At 45.0% G+C, this 17,855-nt stretch overlaps 1 protein-coding gene across 1 annotated transcript in view; it reads left to right on the forward strand.

Annotated features, from left to right (window-relative positions):
- SUSD5 (sushi domain containing 5) overlaps positions 1–17,855 on the forward strand; it is a 57,523-nt gene that overhangs the window by 17,214 nt on the left and 22,454 nt on the right. Inside the window, exon 4 of the mRNA XM_045798139.2 lies at positions 16,949–17,137. Coding sequence (XP_045654095.2) covers positions 16,949–17,137 — 189 coding nt within the window. The remainder of the gene's footprint in view (positions 1–16,948; positions 17,138–17,855) is intronic.

A 17,855-nucleotide genomic window follows, 5' to 3' on the forward strand; every position in this document is an offset into this window, starting at 1 on the left:
CACTGGCCTTCAGACAGGTTGTGTCTATGCAAGGATGTGCTCCTTTTGCCCACAGTTGTAGTGTATGAAGCCAGGGGTTGGAAGCATCCGTTCACATCCTGTAGGGCCCAAGCTCAAAGCCATAACCGCGACTCCAGAACTGGGTTCTTGCCAAACTGATACAGTGTGCCTTCTGATATACAGAATCAGACAAACACAACTGCAGCTCAGTGGCTGTCCTGCCGAAAACGCATACCTTGGATCTCTACTCAGGAGGAAACATGAGCCAAACTCAAATTAAGAAATATTCTACAAAATGACTTTTAAAAATGTCTAGGATGAGAAAGGTGAAGCAACTCTTCTAGATTAAAATAGACTAAAAAGACTTGACAATAAAATGCAAAATGTAACCTGTGATCGGGGATTATATCCTGGACCAGAAAAAAAATAGCTATAATTGATAAAATCTGAATATGGACTGTAAATTAGAGAATAGTTAAATAACTGTACTGCAGTCCTGTAAGAGAATATCTTTGTTCTTGGAAATGTGTACCAAGGTTCTAGGGACGAGGAGACATCACTACAACTTACTCTTGAATGTTTCAGAAAGAATTACAGGTATAGATACACATATGTATTCGTATGCATGTATATATACGTATATATATTTGTCTCTGTATAAACAGATATCTATATCATCCGTCTATCTAGAGAGAGAGAGAGAGAGAGAGAGAGAGACGAATGGTAAAGCAAATGGGCAAAATGAAAACACATCGGTGAATCTGGATAAATGGTTTTATGGGAAATCCTTATTCTTAAAATTTTCCTGAAATTCTGAAATTATATAAAAATGAAAAACTTCTGACAAAAAATGGTCCACATATTGTTTGTACATATCGTTTATACATATTGTACAAATAGTCTACATGTTGTTTTTCTCCAAAAACAACGACAGGAAAAACAAAAACAAAACCACTCTGAATCATGGGAACCAACAAGGGAAGCCAGTCCTTGACAGCTGTCAACCAGTGTGAGGAGCGATGCCGCTGCGTGTGGCTCGTTAGTGTCAGAGTGCTCCAGAGCCCGGCCCCCCAGAGCGGTTTGCCTGAGCCTGGCCTGGCCTCCCCTCCCCTCCAGGTCAGTGTGGATGAGCTCATCTGGGGAAGATGGGAGTGTTGGTCCTGCAGGCTTCATTTATGAGGAGGCTTCAGGTGGGCCATGAAGGGGACTCAGGGATGCATGCTGAGAGGAGATTAGGGCTGGAGGGTTGCTCTCTCGTGAGCATTCCAGAAAAGCAGGGTGGCTTGCCCAAAGTCACCCAGAGAGAACGCTGTCCCTGTGGAGCCTGGAAACCGCTCCCACACAGCCCTCGCCCTACTCAGTGGAGCCAGTGCTTTTCCTCAGTGGAGCCTTTGTTGGCCGTGCAGTCAACAAGGGAAATGTGTGTCCTGAAGGAAGGTGTGGTGCCTCCGCAGAGGCCGAGGAGAACAGGCGGTTCCTTGGGGTTCCGTGACAGTGTAGGTGAGGTCTGGCTCAGCGTCCGCACCAGGGCAGTGTCATCTCCCGAGGTGGCCTTTTTCCCGATGATGCTTCATGGCCCTTAGTTCTGTGCTGCTGCTTCTCTTAGGCAAGACGGGAAGAATGAAGCGTGTTAACTCCAAAAATGACAGAAGTTTGCCTCATAAAGAGCCCAGAAGGAAAACAGAGCCTGTGGAATATCCAGGCAGCTTCCTTCCTGTGTTTCTTTTTTGAAATAAAGCTCATCATGAATGTAGACTTTTCTCATTTTCCTTCCAGTATTTTTGTTTCACTGACAGTGAATTTCCAGCCCTGTGGTGATCTCACTTAGACTAATAAGTGAAGTTATTTTTAACCAGCTGGATGCTGATGAAATAAGTTGCCTCCGCTTGGGTTCTCTGGCTTTGCCTCTCTTGGCGGCTTGTCTGTGGGGTCAACAGCACGGGGTCTGGAGGCTTCACGTGTCCTCTTGCCTTCTCCCTGTTGCACCCCCAAGGCTCCATGTCAGGTGTGCTTCTGTTCCAGCCTGGCCCTGGCTGCGCTTTCGCACCAGCCCACCTCACCTGCTTAGCACTGCGAGCCACTTTCCCTGCATGCTTTCCTGTTGCCTGTATTTCCCTAAAAACAGAAAAGGAATTATTCCCTTCCTTCATGTCATCAAGTAGAGAGCTGGATGCTCACCTTTCTGAGAGCAATCAGGAATTTGTGAGCACAGCCAGTTCCCAAGTCTGCCTAGAGGAGGCCCTGTGCCTCAGGATTGACTCTGGGGAAATTCTCCCACTGCTTTGAGGAGACTGGAACCCATTAACTGAATGTTTTGAACAGCTGGTAGAACCGATCTACTTCAGGTTCTTCCGAGGGAGCGTGGAAGGCTCTGAGCTTATTAGCATTAACCTGCTATTTATTGGCCATTTGTTTATTTATTTGTCCAGGGTAATGCAAAGTCTAGTGCCCAGACTTGTGGGGGGGGGGGACTCACCCCACCCTCGCGGAGCTGACAGTGTATAAAGATAGGTAAGAAACGAACGTGTTTAGGAGGGTAATCAGGGAGATTCTGAGGTGGTGGCAGTTGAGGTGGAGTTGGAAGGAGTTGGTTTTGTAGGGATAATGGTTAGGGAAGGGAAGAGAGGACATTGCACACAGAGAGAACGGGAGGAGCAGTGGCTAGAAGCGTAGATCCCAGCGGCTCCAGGGAGACCAGTTCTGGGAGAGCCTTGTACTAGTGCTTCAGGGAGTGAATTGGGTTCAGAGCATCCCTGCGGGCAGAACTGAAGTGGCTGCAGAAGGCAGCCCAAATAATCCCCACTGCAAGAAGCAGTGATGCCTCCTCCTATGTCACCCACACCCCCCAGGCCTAGACAGCATCGGGTCTGTTTTCCCAAGACCAAGGTCTTCTATTCCAAAAAGTGGGCGAGAACAGTCCTGACACACAAACAGCCAGTTCCCAGAGATGCTAGGTGTCTGGGCAGCCAGAGAAAAAATGCCAATGGGTCCTTAGCCCCTGGGGCAGGTAACGGTGATGTCTCAGGTCACACCAACAATCTGGACAGACTTCTCCACCTCCCTGCTACTCAGAAGACCTGCGGCTGCACTCTGAACCCATTGGCGCATTTAGGGAGCCTGTGCTTGGCTTTCTTGTATGCGCTGGGAGGAGGAGCCCGAAGTCTGCCTCACAGACACACCCGTGGGCTCCCAGAGCTGAGCACTCCAGCGGCAGCTTTGTTCTCTTTGTTCATGGTCCTTAACTATGTACTGTCCCACAACAGCTCCATGAGAGTCACTTCGTGACCATCTGTCACTCGCTTTCCTAGAGAGTGTTCTCATGGGACTCAGAGCTCTGCAGAAAGAGGACCTAGAGCCAGGTGTGCTGCAGGTAGAGCAGAGGCCACACAAACAATTACAGGATATCCTCAGAGGGGTTTGCAATACCTCTCTAAATCCCCCGGCTCGTACAGGCCCAGAGAGTTATCAGCTGCCCAATCCATGGTTAGCAGCAATTAGAGTATGGATCCTTCTCGCTCTAACGCCCAGGTTTTCTGCCCTGTCACGCAGTATGCCATGGGAACCAGCAGCTTCCTTGGCCCTCCACAGGGGCAGTTGCTGCCCAGGCACCCCACCCGGCCTTGCAGAGTGGCAATGGGTGGGCAGTCCTCCTCTCAGAACCAGATCCCTGTCTAGTGTTTGCTTGGGGCCTCCAGGTTCCAGGTGCACTTCTGTTAATGCTTTAAAAGGATTGATAATGTAGATTCCCTGCCCTTCACGTCTCATTTTCCATTGGTAAAGATGAGGTGAGAGAAAGTTCGGGCTGTGGAGAGGATCCTGAGCGCCAGAGGCAAGAGGGCCGGGGTCACCCCTCTGTGTGGCCAGAATCCCATCGCCTGTGATGGCGAGTATTTACTCCAGCATGCTCCCTCCTCGGGAGGCTGCAGTCAAAGCCACCAGGATTTCTGACTCCTGTGCAGTTCGGTTGCAGAGCTGCTTCCTTCTTTCTCCTGGGCACCTCTCTATATCCATCAAGGCCTGACCTGCCTCAGTTTACTCAATAGTAAGGTCATTTAAAGTCCTGTCTTCCCAGATGTGGGGACTCAGATCTACACAGCTAGCTCTCTTTTGGGCAACTCATCAACTTACAGCAACATTTGGACTCTTGACATTTCCCTGCGGTAAAGCATACATGAGCATTCCTCTCCGTTTGTAGGGGCCAAGAGTTTCAGGTGTCCTTTACAGATAAAAATGTTTTGGTTTTTTAATTTTTTAAAAAAAAATTTTTAAAAAAATTTAAGTCACCTCTATACCTAACGTGGGGCTTGAACTTACAGACCCGAGATCAAGAGTTGCACACTCCACCGACCGAGACAGCCAGGCGCCCCTACAGAAAAAAAAGTGTTCAATGGAAGGAGCAGCACTCATGCATGACTTCACGCGTAGGAGGGCCTGGGTTGATGCAGCTGTGGCAAGGGAGGTGGTCAGAGCTGGGGGCCACGCAGGCCTTGGAGAAGAGTCAAAACTGCCCGAACTACCTTTTACACCCAAACTGTGAATGGTGTCACCTTGGGGCAGTGGAAAGGGCTGATCTAGGGGAAGAGATGTTTTCACCTTCTGCTTTTAACACTACTGTACTGAGTGATCACAAAAGAGAGAGAGGAGGAAGGAAGGGAAAAAGTTGATGAGGGAGGGAGAAGGGAAGGAAGAAATAGCAAATAAAATGAAGTGAGAGCTATGACATGGAAAATCTTCCAAGACGTATTATACGGATCTCAGAATGTGTATAGCATGACCTAATTGATGTTGTTTAAAAATGTATTTTGTACAGGAAAGTGCTTAGTGTGTTTGAGGAACAGTGTACCTCGATTATTCAAGTGACAGAGGGGTGGCCCAAGGTAGGGCTGGAGAGGTGGGGCAAAGAGCTAGCTATGCAGGGTAAGAACATGGGGCTGAGTTTTAAGGGGAAATGGGAAACCATTTTTTAAAAACTTCTGAAGATCATTTTGGCTGCTAGTGTGCAGTCCAACAGGAGATCAGAAACCTCCAAACATTGTGCAAAGTGCTCTGAGCCCTCTGTTTATGACAAGAAGGTTAATTGGAACTAAAGCATGTTGTATTCAAGGGAAGCAACACCTCGAACACAGCAGGGCACAGTGGTTAGACCTGTGGGCTCTGTACCCAGAATCCCTGGGTTTAAATCTTGGCTCTATTACTTACCTGCCTTGGAAATCACATTAGTATTCACGATGTAGAGATGTCGAGCAGACAGAATAGGACAATGCAAGTAAATCACTTAGCCCAGTGCCTGGCACAGGGTCAGACCTAGCAAATACAAGCAGTGACGGCTTAGTATCTAGTTGCACACAAATTCTAACAATACAAGGTGACAGTGGCATGGTTTCTTCACCTTGATGTCACACTGTTTCTAATAAAGCAACCCCTAATTTCTTTCAAAAACATTGAACAAAATTTAATATGCATATACCATACAGCCAAGCAACTCCATGCCAAGGTATTGACCCAAGAGAAACATATGACCACACAAAAGTGGGTGTACAAATGTTCATAACAACTTTATCATAAAAGCCAAAAACCGGAAGCAACCGAAACGTCCATCTGCTGGTGAATGGATCAAAAAATTATGGTACATCCATTTCATGGGTTATTATTTGGCAACGAAAAGAATGAACTAGGGCACCTGGGTGGCTAAGTCACTTAGGTGTCTGCTTTCGGCTCAGGTCATGATCTCCGAGTCCTGGGATCGAGCTGTGAGCTGCGTTGGGCTCCCTGCTCAGTTGTGAGCCTGCTTCTGCCTCTCCCCGCCCCTTCCTGCTGCTTGTACTCTGTCTTGCTTGCACTCCCTCTCTCTCAAATAAATAAAATTTTTATTTCAAAAGAAAAGAAAAGAACTATTAGTACACGTAAAACATTGATGAATGACATTATGCTAACCTTAAAAAGCCAAACATAAAAGGTTATATACTATATTATTCCATTTGAATGAAATTCCAGAAAAGGCAAAACTACCAGTGACAGAAAGTAGAACAGTGGTTGCTTGGGTTGGGGTTTGGGAGGGCGTCCAAAGCCAGGAGCAAGGAGGAAGTAGTTTAGGAGTGCTGTTCTACACCTTAATTGTGGTGGTGGTTACACAATTGTATATATTTACCAAAAACTATTAAGCTGTACACTTAACATTGGCAAGTTTTATTTGTATAAATAATGTTTAATAAAACAAAAAAGAACAAGAAAAAATATTGAGCAGCTTTAGAATTCCAAAATGTTTTCTTTCCAGAGCTTTCTTGCCTATACTATCCCCTTTAATTCTCAGGGCTATATTGTGGGGAGGGTATTATCATTCTTTGTTTTCAGGTGACGCAGCTGAAGAACAGAGAGGTTTGAGGCATTGTTTTCAGTCACACAGCTCCTGGAAGGCGCATGTGAGCGCTCTCACCCAAACACGTTCCTGTTCCTGCTCTTCCAGGCTCTGTGCAGCAGGTCCTGAGGGCCAGTCAAGCCTGATGCCTCCATCACCACTTCTGCTGGCGCTGAGGCTGCGGCTCTAATCTGGACTTGGCATGTGCTTCAGAGTTTTGATTCAGGAAGAGAATATTAAGAGCTACCACCCGCTGTAGCACCACTGTGTTACCTGTGTTCACTTGTTTAACACTCCCAACAACCCCACGGAAAGTTACTATTGTTATTTTACAGATGAGGAAACTGCAGTGAGGTTAAGTAACTTGCCAGTCACACAGCTAGCAGGTAGGGGAGCAAGGAGTCAAACCCAGACTCTAAAGGATTTTGTTCTCTGAGGCATTCTTCTTTTTACCCTGGAACAGCTCATCTTCTCTGGGACTGCTGTTCCAGCTGGGAGGTGCGGTGCTTATACGAGGTGGCCCTGCCTGCCAGTTTCCCCAGGACAGTTTGTGTTTACGCTTATTGTCCCACTGTAATTATTAACAGGCTTCCCTCTCATTTTTATAAGTGCCTTAATATGGATAATAAATTATATGGTCACCCTAGCTTTTATCAGGATAGGCTTGAATTAGAAGAAAATTCTCCCTGGGAACTCTCTTTACCAAAAGGGGAGTGTGTGTGAACGGCAGAAGAGCTCTGCGTGGATCTGGGCTTTACCCTGCTAATCACAGAGGGTCGTTGTTGGAGCCCAGATAACCTGACAGATCCAGAAATGCAGCCATGCCCAGAGCGGGGCGAGGGGATCCTTCCAACACATCCTCTGCTATAACCATCCGAACTTAAACTGGTTATTTGGTACTCTCACCGGCCAAAGCCTGACCCCTGGAGTTTGTATCCCTCTGTGTTCCAACTCTGCTGGCTTTTTCTCACCTTGAACCTAGCCTCTGTCACTGACCACTGCTGCCATATCAACAGTGGGAAACAAGGGCCCGTATCTGTTCTGATCTTCTTATGAACCAATTTGTTTCGCCCTTCCTCGTGGCCACAGATGGCACTCAGTTCCTGTTCGGCCATCGTGTGCTTGGCTATATTTGGTTAGAGGGAACTGGGCATTCAATTACCATCGTGACTTGACGAATGATTCCAAAGACCATCAGTCTCTAACTGTTTGCTTGGGAAATGGGACTCATTTTTATTTATGTCCCCACTAAGTTCCAGGCATGTAGTGGACATTTAATTCTGGTAAAAACCTTATAAGATAGGTGTCATTAGCTCCATGTTACATTTTTAATATATTCCCCGATTATAAACATGAATGGGTGGTCACTGTAGTGGAAAGTCTAAAGAAAATTAAAATCATTTATAATCAGTCTGCCCTGAAATAAGTACTTCAGCATCAGTCCTGCTTACCCTGCATTTTTAGTCACCAAATTGGGATTTTATGGATAATACCTAGGTGTGCAGTCTGTTTTTTCACTCAGTAATATGTGTCTTCCCATGATGCTGAATGTGCTCCAAATGATAGTTTTTTTAATGGCTATTGTGACAATCCAGCATATGAATGTAATGTAAATTAGACATTCTCCTGTCATTAGACATTTTGGTAGTTTTGTGGTTTTCATTATGATAAACAATACTGTGATTGAACATCCTCATACATATATCTCTCTGTCCACCTTTAACTATTTTAGCCTCTGTTTATAATTACAGTGTACTGAGAGCTATGTGTCAGAGGATGCCCTAAGACCTCATCTACTGTGTGCTGCATCAGACATGGTCAACTACCTGCACAGCGAGAGTCCCCGTCCCCTTCCTTCAACAGTACCGTCCTCCACCCAAGAGCCTGTTGTTAGTATTTACCAGCATGCCATGGTCAATTAGGGGAATAAACAAGCAGGGAAGAATTACAAGAAAAACAAAAGGTGTCAACATTTCAAAAGAGAGGGAATCCCTTTAAGGTGTCAGAACAAATGAAACTGTTTGAAACTGTTCAGAAAATAATTCATATTCTCATTGAGCAGCTAGTCCATATCCCTTTAGGTACCATCTCATCTCACTCCTCCCCTTCATGGCCCTAAGCTTCCTCTACATTCATGGTCTCAACAATCTCACTTCCCATTGCTCCATCTCTCTGTCCACTGCTTTCTGGCTTCTGTCTGATCACACAAGTGAAAGTGTGCTCACCGAGGTTTCTGGTAGCTTCCCTGTGGGTAACTGTAGTGGCTGCTTCTCAGCCAGCATTGTGCTTGCTGTTTCTGCAGCCTTAAGTACTTCACCACACCTTGGCCCTTGAAACATGCTCTCCCTTGACTTCCGTTGGCTTTTCTTCCTCTCTGTCTGGCTGCAGTGGTGACCTGTGTGAACTCTTCATTCTCCACTCACCTCCTGGGGCTCTCACCTGGGCCCTTATCTCCCCCAACTCAACACTTCAGTGGCTCCAGTTTTCATCTAAATGCTCATTAATCTGGGGCACCTGGGAGTCTCAGTCAGTTGGGGGTCTGCCTTCAGCTCAGGTCATGATCTCAGGGTCCTGGGATAAGCCCCACGTCAAGGGAGCCTGGTTCTCCCTCTCCCTCTGCCACTCCCCTTGCTTGTGCTTTTTTTTCTCTCTCTCTCTCAAATAAATAAATAAAATCTTTTTTAAAAATGCTCATTAATCCCAAGTCATTATCTTAAGCCTAGGTCTCCCCACTAAGCCCCAGATTCCATACACACTGCTACTTAAGGATGCTTCTCTTAGAACCTCAAACTCCACCAGTCCTGCACTGTGCTCATATCCCTTAACCTGCTTAACCCCTCCCTTGCCCCATCCTCTCCTTTACTCCCACAACTTTTCAATTATAAGTGCTGCAAAAAAACTTCCTGCTCAGTATCTCCCAGATCCACCTGGTTCTTGCCTTCTGCACCTCACTTCAGCTGCTGGCCTGTTCTCCTGGGCATCTCAAATGGCCTCCTAACTGGGCCTTCAGTTTCCAGGGTGTTTTCTCAATCCATTCTCTACCCTGCAACAGTTCTCCTTCTAACGTGCCAAGGGGACTGTGTTATTTCCTGTTTTTAATTGTCCCCCCTTCGTCACTGGATAAATTCTAGACTTCCTCCCTGGCTTACAAAGGTCTCCCATAAACTCATGCCTGCCTACCTCCCTTGTACTTTATGCTTCAGTTTTACTAACTTCTTGCCATTCCTCAAATAATGAGAAAGGTTCAGATATCAAAACATATTTTAAAGCTATAGTAAACAAAATCGTTTGGCACTGTAGAGAAACACAAGTAGATAAACGCTTCAATGCAAAAAGCTGGAAGTACAAAAACACACCTAATGTGCCTAAGTTGGTTTTTTTTTTAAAGATTGTATTTATTTGCCAGAGAGGGAGAGAAGAAAAGCACAAGTAGGGGGTGTGACAGGCAGAGGGAGAGGTAGGCTCCCCGCCAAGCAGGGAGCTCAATGGGGGGCTCCATCCCAGGGTCTTGGGACCATGACCAAGCAGAGGGTAGCCACTCAACCAACTGAGCCACCCAGTCCCCCTTAAGTATAAGTTTATAGTGAGCTGGGTGGTGAGACTTCCAGTCAGTGGGAGAAGGATGGGTGGATTGATAGTACTAAGTGATTGGTTAAGAATTTGGAAGATATGGGGCGCCTGGGTGGCACAGCAGTTAAAGCGTCTGCCTTCGGCTCAGGGCGTGATCCCGGCATTATGGGATCGAGCCCCGCATCAGGCTCCTCCGCTATGAGCCTGCTTCTTCCTCTCCCACTGCCCCTGCTTGTGTTCTCTCTCTCGCTGGCTGTCTCTATCTCTGTCGAATAAATAAATAAAAATCTTTAAAAAAAAAAAAAAGAATTTGGGAAGATAAGACAATGCATTGTTATACTGATATGTGGAGATCTCTTATAGATTGATAGGGTGAAGACCATAATAGAGAAATACTTTTAAGAAATACAACTGGTCAATAAATATTCAACTCTTCTTACCAATTCAAAGATATGCATGTTAGTATAAGAAATCACCTTTTTTGGCTCATGAAGTTGTCAAAGTATACAAAGATGGTAGTCCCTAATGTGCTGAGGAGAAATAGGCAAGTTTATATACCACCAAGGGGTATAGACTCTTAAACATTCATATTCAACTTCGCACAAACCATCAGAAGGTTTAAAAATACAAATGCCTTTCGCCCATCAATTCTACTTTGAGTATTTTACTCTAAGTGAATTAGTACGGATAAGTACAAACGTATGTTACAAAGATGTTCATTACTTAGTAGGGAAAATTGGAAACAAAGTTAATGTCTTAGCAACTGGGGAGTCCATTATGGTAAATCCCTAAAATGGAATAATATATAGTCATTTACAAGTAAATTCAAATAATACAAATATTTGGGCACCTGGGTGGCTCAGTCAGTTAAAGGTCCGACTCTTGATTTCAGCTCAGGTCATGACCTCAGGGTTGTGAGACTGAGCCCTGCGTTGGGCTCTGTGCTGGGCGTGGAGCCTGCTTAAATTTCTCTCTCTCAACCACAGGGAAGGGAGGGAAAACTGAATGGGAAGAAATCAGAGAGGGAGACAAACCATGAGAGACTTTGGATTCCGGGAAACAAACTGAGGGCTACAGAAGGGAGAGGGTGGGGGGACGGGGTAGCCAAGTGATGGGTATTAAGGAGGGCACATGTGGTGCTGAACACTGGGTGTTATACACAACTAGTGAATTGTTGAACATTACATCAAAAAATAATGATGTACTATATGTTGGCTAACTAAACATAATAATAATAAAAATTATATTAAATTTTTAAAAACAAGATTCTCTTCCTCTCCCTCTGTCCATCCCCACTCACCCCTCTCTCCCACTCTAAAAAACAACAGGGATGCCTGGATGGCTCAGCCAGTTAAGTGTCTGCCTTCGGCTCAGGTCATGATCCCAGGGTTCTGGAATCGAGTCCCTCATCAGGCTCCTTGCTCAACAGGAAGCCTGCTTCTCCCTCTGACTGCCTCTCTCTCTCTGACAAATAAGTAAAATCTTTAAAAAACAAGAACAACAAATGATACACAGATTTGTTGATGGGGGAAAATATCACAATATAATGTTAAATTAACAAACTACAAAACAGAGCAGTTACATCATCGTGTGGCAAAATATCGTGTTTATGCGTGTGTGTGTGCGCAAAACTGAAAACAAAACCCATGTTGACAGTGGTTATCATTGGTGAAATTCAAGGAGAATTTTTATTTTTCCTGTGGTATGCTTTTCCCTGTGGGTTTTTCAAGTTTCCTGGCTTGTGTAAGAAATATCTATATTGATAGTTTTAAAACTTTTTACCATGAAAATTTTCTAGCAAACACAGAAGTAGCAAGAATAGTATCACAAATCCCCATGTGCCCTCACCCAGCTTCAATTGTCAATATTTTGCCAATTTGATTTCATCTTTTTCCCCAGTGTTTTTCTCCCATTGAGATTTTTTTTTCCTCCTATTGAAATTTTTTAAAGCAAATGCTGGACACTGTAAATTTTATTCTAGAACGTTTAAAAGTTATTTTCTATGAGGGGGAAACTCAGGAACTAGCATCATGTAGATACCATGTCACAGTCATTGATTTGAATTGATTGACTGACACAGAATTTAACTGCATATGAATTGCCCACATGCTTATTGTACGTCCAGGGTAGAAAGTCTGCAAGTTGGAAACCACTGCCTTCAGTCATGGATCCTTGTCAAGCGCAGTTCCCCTTGGGAGAGGTTGTGAGTAATTTTCACCCATTTATACCTCATGCTGAATAAATTGCAGGTTTTCTGAAGGGGGGATATTTTACAAATTAACTTATTTCATGGAGGTATAATTTATACCAGCAAAGTGCAAAGATCTTAAGTTTGATGAGTGTTGACAAATATATACACCTGTGCAATCAATACCCAGTCAAGATAAGGAACATTACCCCAGAAGGTTCCCCAGAACCCTTTTCCAAAGATCCTCTGCCCCTCTTCATTCCAACAGAGCCAAGGCAATCTCTGTTCTAATTCCCATCACCATATATTAGTTTTGCCTGTTTTTGAATCTAAGTTTTTATCTAGAGTACTACTTCTCCAAGAATGGTCCCCGGACCAGTAGTATTAACATCACTTGGGAACTTGTTATAAATGCAAATTCTTGGGCCCGAAATATGACTTACTACTGAGTTAGAAACTCAAAAACACAGCAGTCTCTGTGAGAGGGTGTGTGTGTGTGTGTGTGTGTGTGTGTGTGTGTGTTACAAGCCTTTGGGTGATTCTGATTAGGTTCAAGTTTGAGGAGCACTGATATGCAGAGCCTGGGAACTAACAATAAGATTGGACAGAACAGGGGGAGCAGTGCTGGTTGTGTATGGGGTGAGTAGGGTGGGAGGGAGCTGGGCAGGTGGACACAAAAGACAGCTTCTTCACACAGCTTACATAACACCAAAAAGAAGGAGGAAAGGTCAAGCGTTTGTGACAGAATGCCTTCATCTTGGTTTTGCGAAGTAATTATGAGGGTCTGTAGGCTTAAAATTTCTCAGAAGAAAACCATCAACTTTCATATAAGTTGATATAACTTCCATATAAATTCTGTGGAAAATGGTTATCAGAAGCTGTAATTGGCAAATGAGTCATTTATTAATATTATTTTCTAGACAAGAACTTCCATAAAATCTCTTTTTTTGGAAAGAAAAATAACAGAAATTGCTCTTTACGTTGAAATTGCTGAAACCCAGCTTTAGGGTCTGAGAAATTCACAAACTAGTCTCTACCAGCAGGATAATTGAGAAGTAGCAGTGAAGGCTGCCCAAATGTACGTTTCCCTAAAGAGAATAGGATCTAGGTCTATAGCCAGCTGTTTTTCAGAACTCCCTTGTGAGATTTAAGATGGGAAGGTTCATGAGAGGAACTAATTCAAGATGAGCCTGGACATGAGTGGTGTTTTTGGCACACCCTTGGTTATGTTAACACATGGAACTGTTGTCCTGAAGTTTTTGGAATCACACCACCTAAGAAGCCATGTGTTTCCTGTCTTGGACATTTGTGGGAAATTCAGAAATACGTGGTATGTGTACGCAGACTCTCAGGAGTGTGATTGTGGTTTTCCCGAGCCAGATTCTGCCTGTGCTGTTCTGGAAATTCACTGTGAGGGAGAAAGTGCCATGAATGTGGTAGGGTGTGAATCTGGCCTGAGGTTCCCCTTCATCTACTCTCAGAACAGTGACTCTACTCCCGGAGTTTCCTTCCAAGGAGCTGGTGTTGTGTCCCACAGATAGAGCTGGGTGAGACTGATGGTATTTACCGGTCTGGTGATAGTGTTTGACGAAGAGCCTCCAGTTTCCCAGAATTAGGTCCTGGTAAGAGGAGAGAAAATTAGGGTGTCCAGCATGAGCTCTAGCCAGCTGAGGATGGTGGAGGGAGAGATGGAGCCTGTTGGCCCTGACGTGCTAGCAGGAAGTCAGGCCAGCCTTGCTTGACTGAGGCTTTGGTCCATTCTTCTCAGGATGCCCTGCTCGGACTGAGTGACGACACCTCTTTGCTCAGTGGGGGCAGCCCTGGATTTGTGGCAACTGCAGATGGCTGCCTGTCCCTACTTGCCCCGTACATGAGGCAAACACTTGATCTCTTGGGCTACGCAGTCCAGATGGTTTGGGTTAAAATGCAGCACTCAGCGCTAACTTCTCTGAAATGCAGACACCCCGTTTTTTCACCCAGAATCTCTTGTGTTAAAGAACATGCATAGCAATGACTGTCCTTGAGAAAGTGCTACCAAAGTTGCAAGCTGACAGGCCAATAGGAGTGGCTTAAGGCACAAGTTCTGTGTTCTATTTTCATCTTTTTCTTAGCATATTTTCGTTTTTTAAACAATGTTCTTCTTAGATGATTTGACTACATATAGACTAAAAGCTTTCCTTTCCAGCATAAAACTAGAAGAGGAAATTCAAATTAAAAATTATTTCCTTTTTTTGAAAAGAAAAAACAAAAACATCACCACATCACTTGGATGCAAAAATTCCACTTCTAGAAGGTTATCCTAATAAAGTATGTACCAAAATGTACATATGAGCTGTTCATTTTGTAGCATTGTTTATAATAGTGAAAGCTTAGAATCAGCAAAATGTCTGTGCAATGACTAAATAATGTACTGTAGGATAGCCTTTCAAAAGATTGAGGTAATTTATGGTACTTATGTAAAAACAGCTTTAGAACATCAGGGAAAAAAACAGACTTCTAGTTTCTAGCCCAGCATGTAAGGAAAGAAATTAAATCAATAATTAATAACCTTGCCAAACAGAGAGCACCAGACCCAGATGAGTTCACTGGAGATTCTACCAAACATTTAAGGAAGAAATTATATACCAGTGGTTAAGGCCTCTCTTCCAGAAGTTAGAAGCAGAGGGAATACTTCCTAACACATTCTACGAGGCCAGCATTTACCCTCATACCAAAATGAGACAAAGTCATTACAAGAAAGTAAAACTACAGACTGATAACTAATGAACATAAATGTAAAAACCCTCAACCAAACATGAGCAATTTGAACCTAGTGATATATAAAAAAGAATTATACACCAGAATCAAGTGGGATTTATCACAGGTGTGCAAGGCTGGGGCAACATTCAAAAATCAATTAATATAACCCATGACATCAACAGGCTAATGAAGAAAAAATGTGTGATCATATTGATAGGTACAGAAAAACATTTGAAAACACCAATACCCATTCATAATAAAATTTAGCCAGGTAGGAACAGAGGAGAACTGCTTCAACTGTATAAAGAACATCTACCAAAAACCTAGAGCTAACATTGAACTTAATGGTGGGAAATTTGAAGCTTTCCAATGAAGATATTTATACTTTTTTTTTAATTTTTTTTTGTTACATTAGTCACCATACAGTACATCCCTAGTTTTTGATGTAAAGTTCCATGATTCATTATACTTTAAATGGAATTTATTCTGTCTGTCACCACCTGAGAGGATGCAGTAGGGGGCACGCTTCCGACCACAGCCGGAGCACCCCCGGCGTTCGCTGGGGCTGGAAGTCTGATCTTTGGCTTAGGCCCCAGCTCTGTGACTGCTAGCCTCTTCCCTCCGCTAACACCAGTGAAAGCGTTACTCCACATGACAGCTCTGTGTTTGGGTCTGCCCCACAGACCTCTGAATCCAAGGGTCTCCCACCGATGCGGGAGCAGGAAGGCTTGGTTCTCCCCTCCTCACCTTAGGGGCTTCCTTGCTGGCTGAAGTCTTGGGTTTTTCATAAGAAATTTGCAAGTTTTAACACAAACCAATCTACGGTCATTCCTAAAAGGCTCATTTCCAGTAAGAAAATATGTACCAGTAAAAACATTCTCACAGGAGAATTAGAACAGGGGGGTTAAAAGGAAACCTGGGCCCCATCCCCCTAAAGTGACTCTCGGGGACAGCTTGAGGGCACAGCATTTGCGGAAGTTCCAGGGAGTGGCAGGGGCTCTTCTCCATCTTAAGATCCAAGCATGGGGCTCACCCACAGAGTGAACCCAAATGAAAACTGCAGACTTGGGTGATAATGAGGTGTCAATAATGTAGGTTCACAGCTTGTGAGAGAAGTGCCGTGCAGCTCTGCCGTGGGATGTTCCTAATAGGGCAGACTGTGTGTGTATGGAGACAGGGGACATATAGGAACTCTCTGTACTTTCCACTCAGTTGTGTTGTGAACCTAAAACTGCTCTGAAAAAATAGGGTTTTTTTTTTAAAAAAGCAGGTATCAGTAATGCATATGATATAATCTTATTTATGTTAAAAACCACACACACACACACACACACACACACACACGGAACTATACCCGTCTAAGGACGCCTGGGTGGCTCAGTTGGTTAAGTGTCTGCCTTCAGCTCAGGTCATGATCTCAGGGTTGTGGGATTGAGCCCCGAGTCAGGCTCCCTGCTCAGCGGGGAGCCTGCTTGTTCCCTCTCATTCTCCCTCTGTGGTTTCCCTCTCTCTCTCTCTCTCTCTCTCAAATAAATAAATAAAATCTTGAAAAATTTTTTTTAAAAAAAGAACTGCACTTACCTAAGTCTGTATGTCTGTTGGTGCGTGTCTATACCTATGTCTGTTTGTGTGTGTAGACCAAACCGGTAGCAGCGTCGCCCTCAGAGCTGAGCCTGGGGGAAGGGAGAGGCACCTTCTGCGGCACTTCAGAGTCTGTAGCCTCTCAGCTTCTCGGCGTAGAGTACCCGTTCTCGTAGTAAGGAAGACAAAAAGGAGCTGCTAGGCCTGTGTCTCTGAGTCCTCCTTTCAAGGAGGCATGAGAGGGTAACGTTGCCCGGCGATCTCAAACTACAAAGTTGCAGCACTTCACAGCACATTTACTCATTCAACAAGTCCTTTTCTGAGTGCCTCCTTTGGGCCAGGCATTTGTCCAGGCTCTGGGGATGCCGAGGGTGAGGAGAAGCAGCCCCTGTGATGCCTGCGCAGGGTGCGGGCAGCCCCCGGGGAGGGGGAGAGCTGTTTTTAACCTGGTTTTCTCCCAGGCTGCAGAAGCGCTGCCTAGTTTGGGAAAGCTGATTGTGACTCCTTGTCCTCAGAGAAGCCGTGCGGAGACCCGCCCTCGTTCCCACACACCATCCTGCAGGGCCGCACGGGCCTGGAGATGGGGGATGAGCTGCTGTACGTGTGCGCGCCGGGCCACGTCACGGGCCACCGCGAAACCGCCTTCACCCTGCTGTGTGACAGCTGTGGGGAGTGGTACGGCTTGGCGCAGGCCTGCGGGACAGGTAAGCCGCCCCCACGCACGGGGAGCACAGCCACCCCATGTGCTGGCTGGTTTGGGTGGGCTTTTCTCCACAACGGCCCCTTTGAAAGACACTTTCAGACCTTTCTCCTGAACAGCTCCATTCTAACTTATTTAGAAAGTTTAGCCACAGGGGCGCCTGGGTGGCTCAGTCGTTAAGCGTCTGCCTTCGGCTCAGGGCGTGATCCTGGTGTTCTGGGATCGAGCCCCACGTTGGGCTCCTCTGCTGGGAGCCTGCTTCTTCCTCTCCCACTCCCCCTGCTCGTGCTCCCTCTCTCGCTGGCTATCTCTCTCTCTGTCAAATGAATAAATAAAATCTTAAAAAAAAAAAAAAGTTTAGCCACAATAGCTAAATTGTGGAAGGAGCCGAGAAGCCCTTCAACAGATGACTGGATTAAGAAGATGTAGTCCATATATACGATGGAATATTACTCAGCTATCAGAAAGAACGTTTACACAACATTTACAGCAACATGGACGGGACTGGAGGAGATAATGCTAATTGAAATAAGTCAAGCAGAGAAAGACAATTATCATGTGATTTCTCTCATCTATGGAACATAAGAACTAGGAAGATCGGTAGGAGAAGAAAGGGATAAAGAAAGGGGGGTAATCAGAGGGGGAATGAAGCATGAGAGACTATGGACTCTGAGAAACAAACTGAGGGCTTCAGAGGGGAGGGGGGTGGGGGAATGGGATAG

The sequence above is a fragment of the Ursus americanus genome, chromosome 20 (assembly GCF_024610735.1).
Source record: "Ursus americanus isolate L20-20 chromosome 20, mUrsAme1.1.p, whole genome shotgun sequence".
In the NCBI taxonomy this organism is placed as follows: domain Eukaryota; kingdom Metazoa; phylum Chordata; class Mammalia; order Carnivora; family Ursidae; genus Ursus; species Ursus americanus.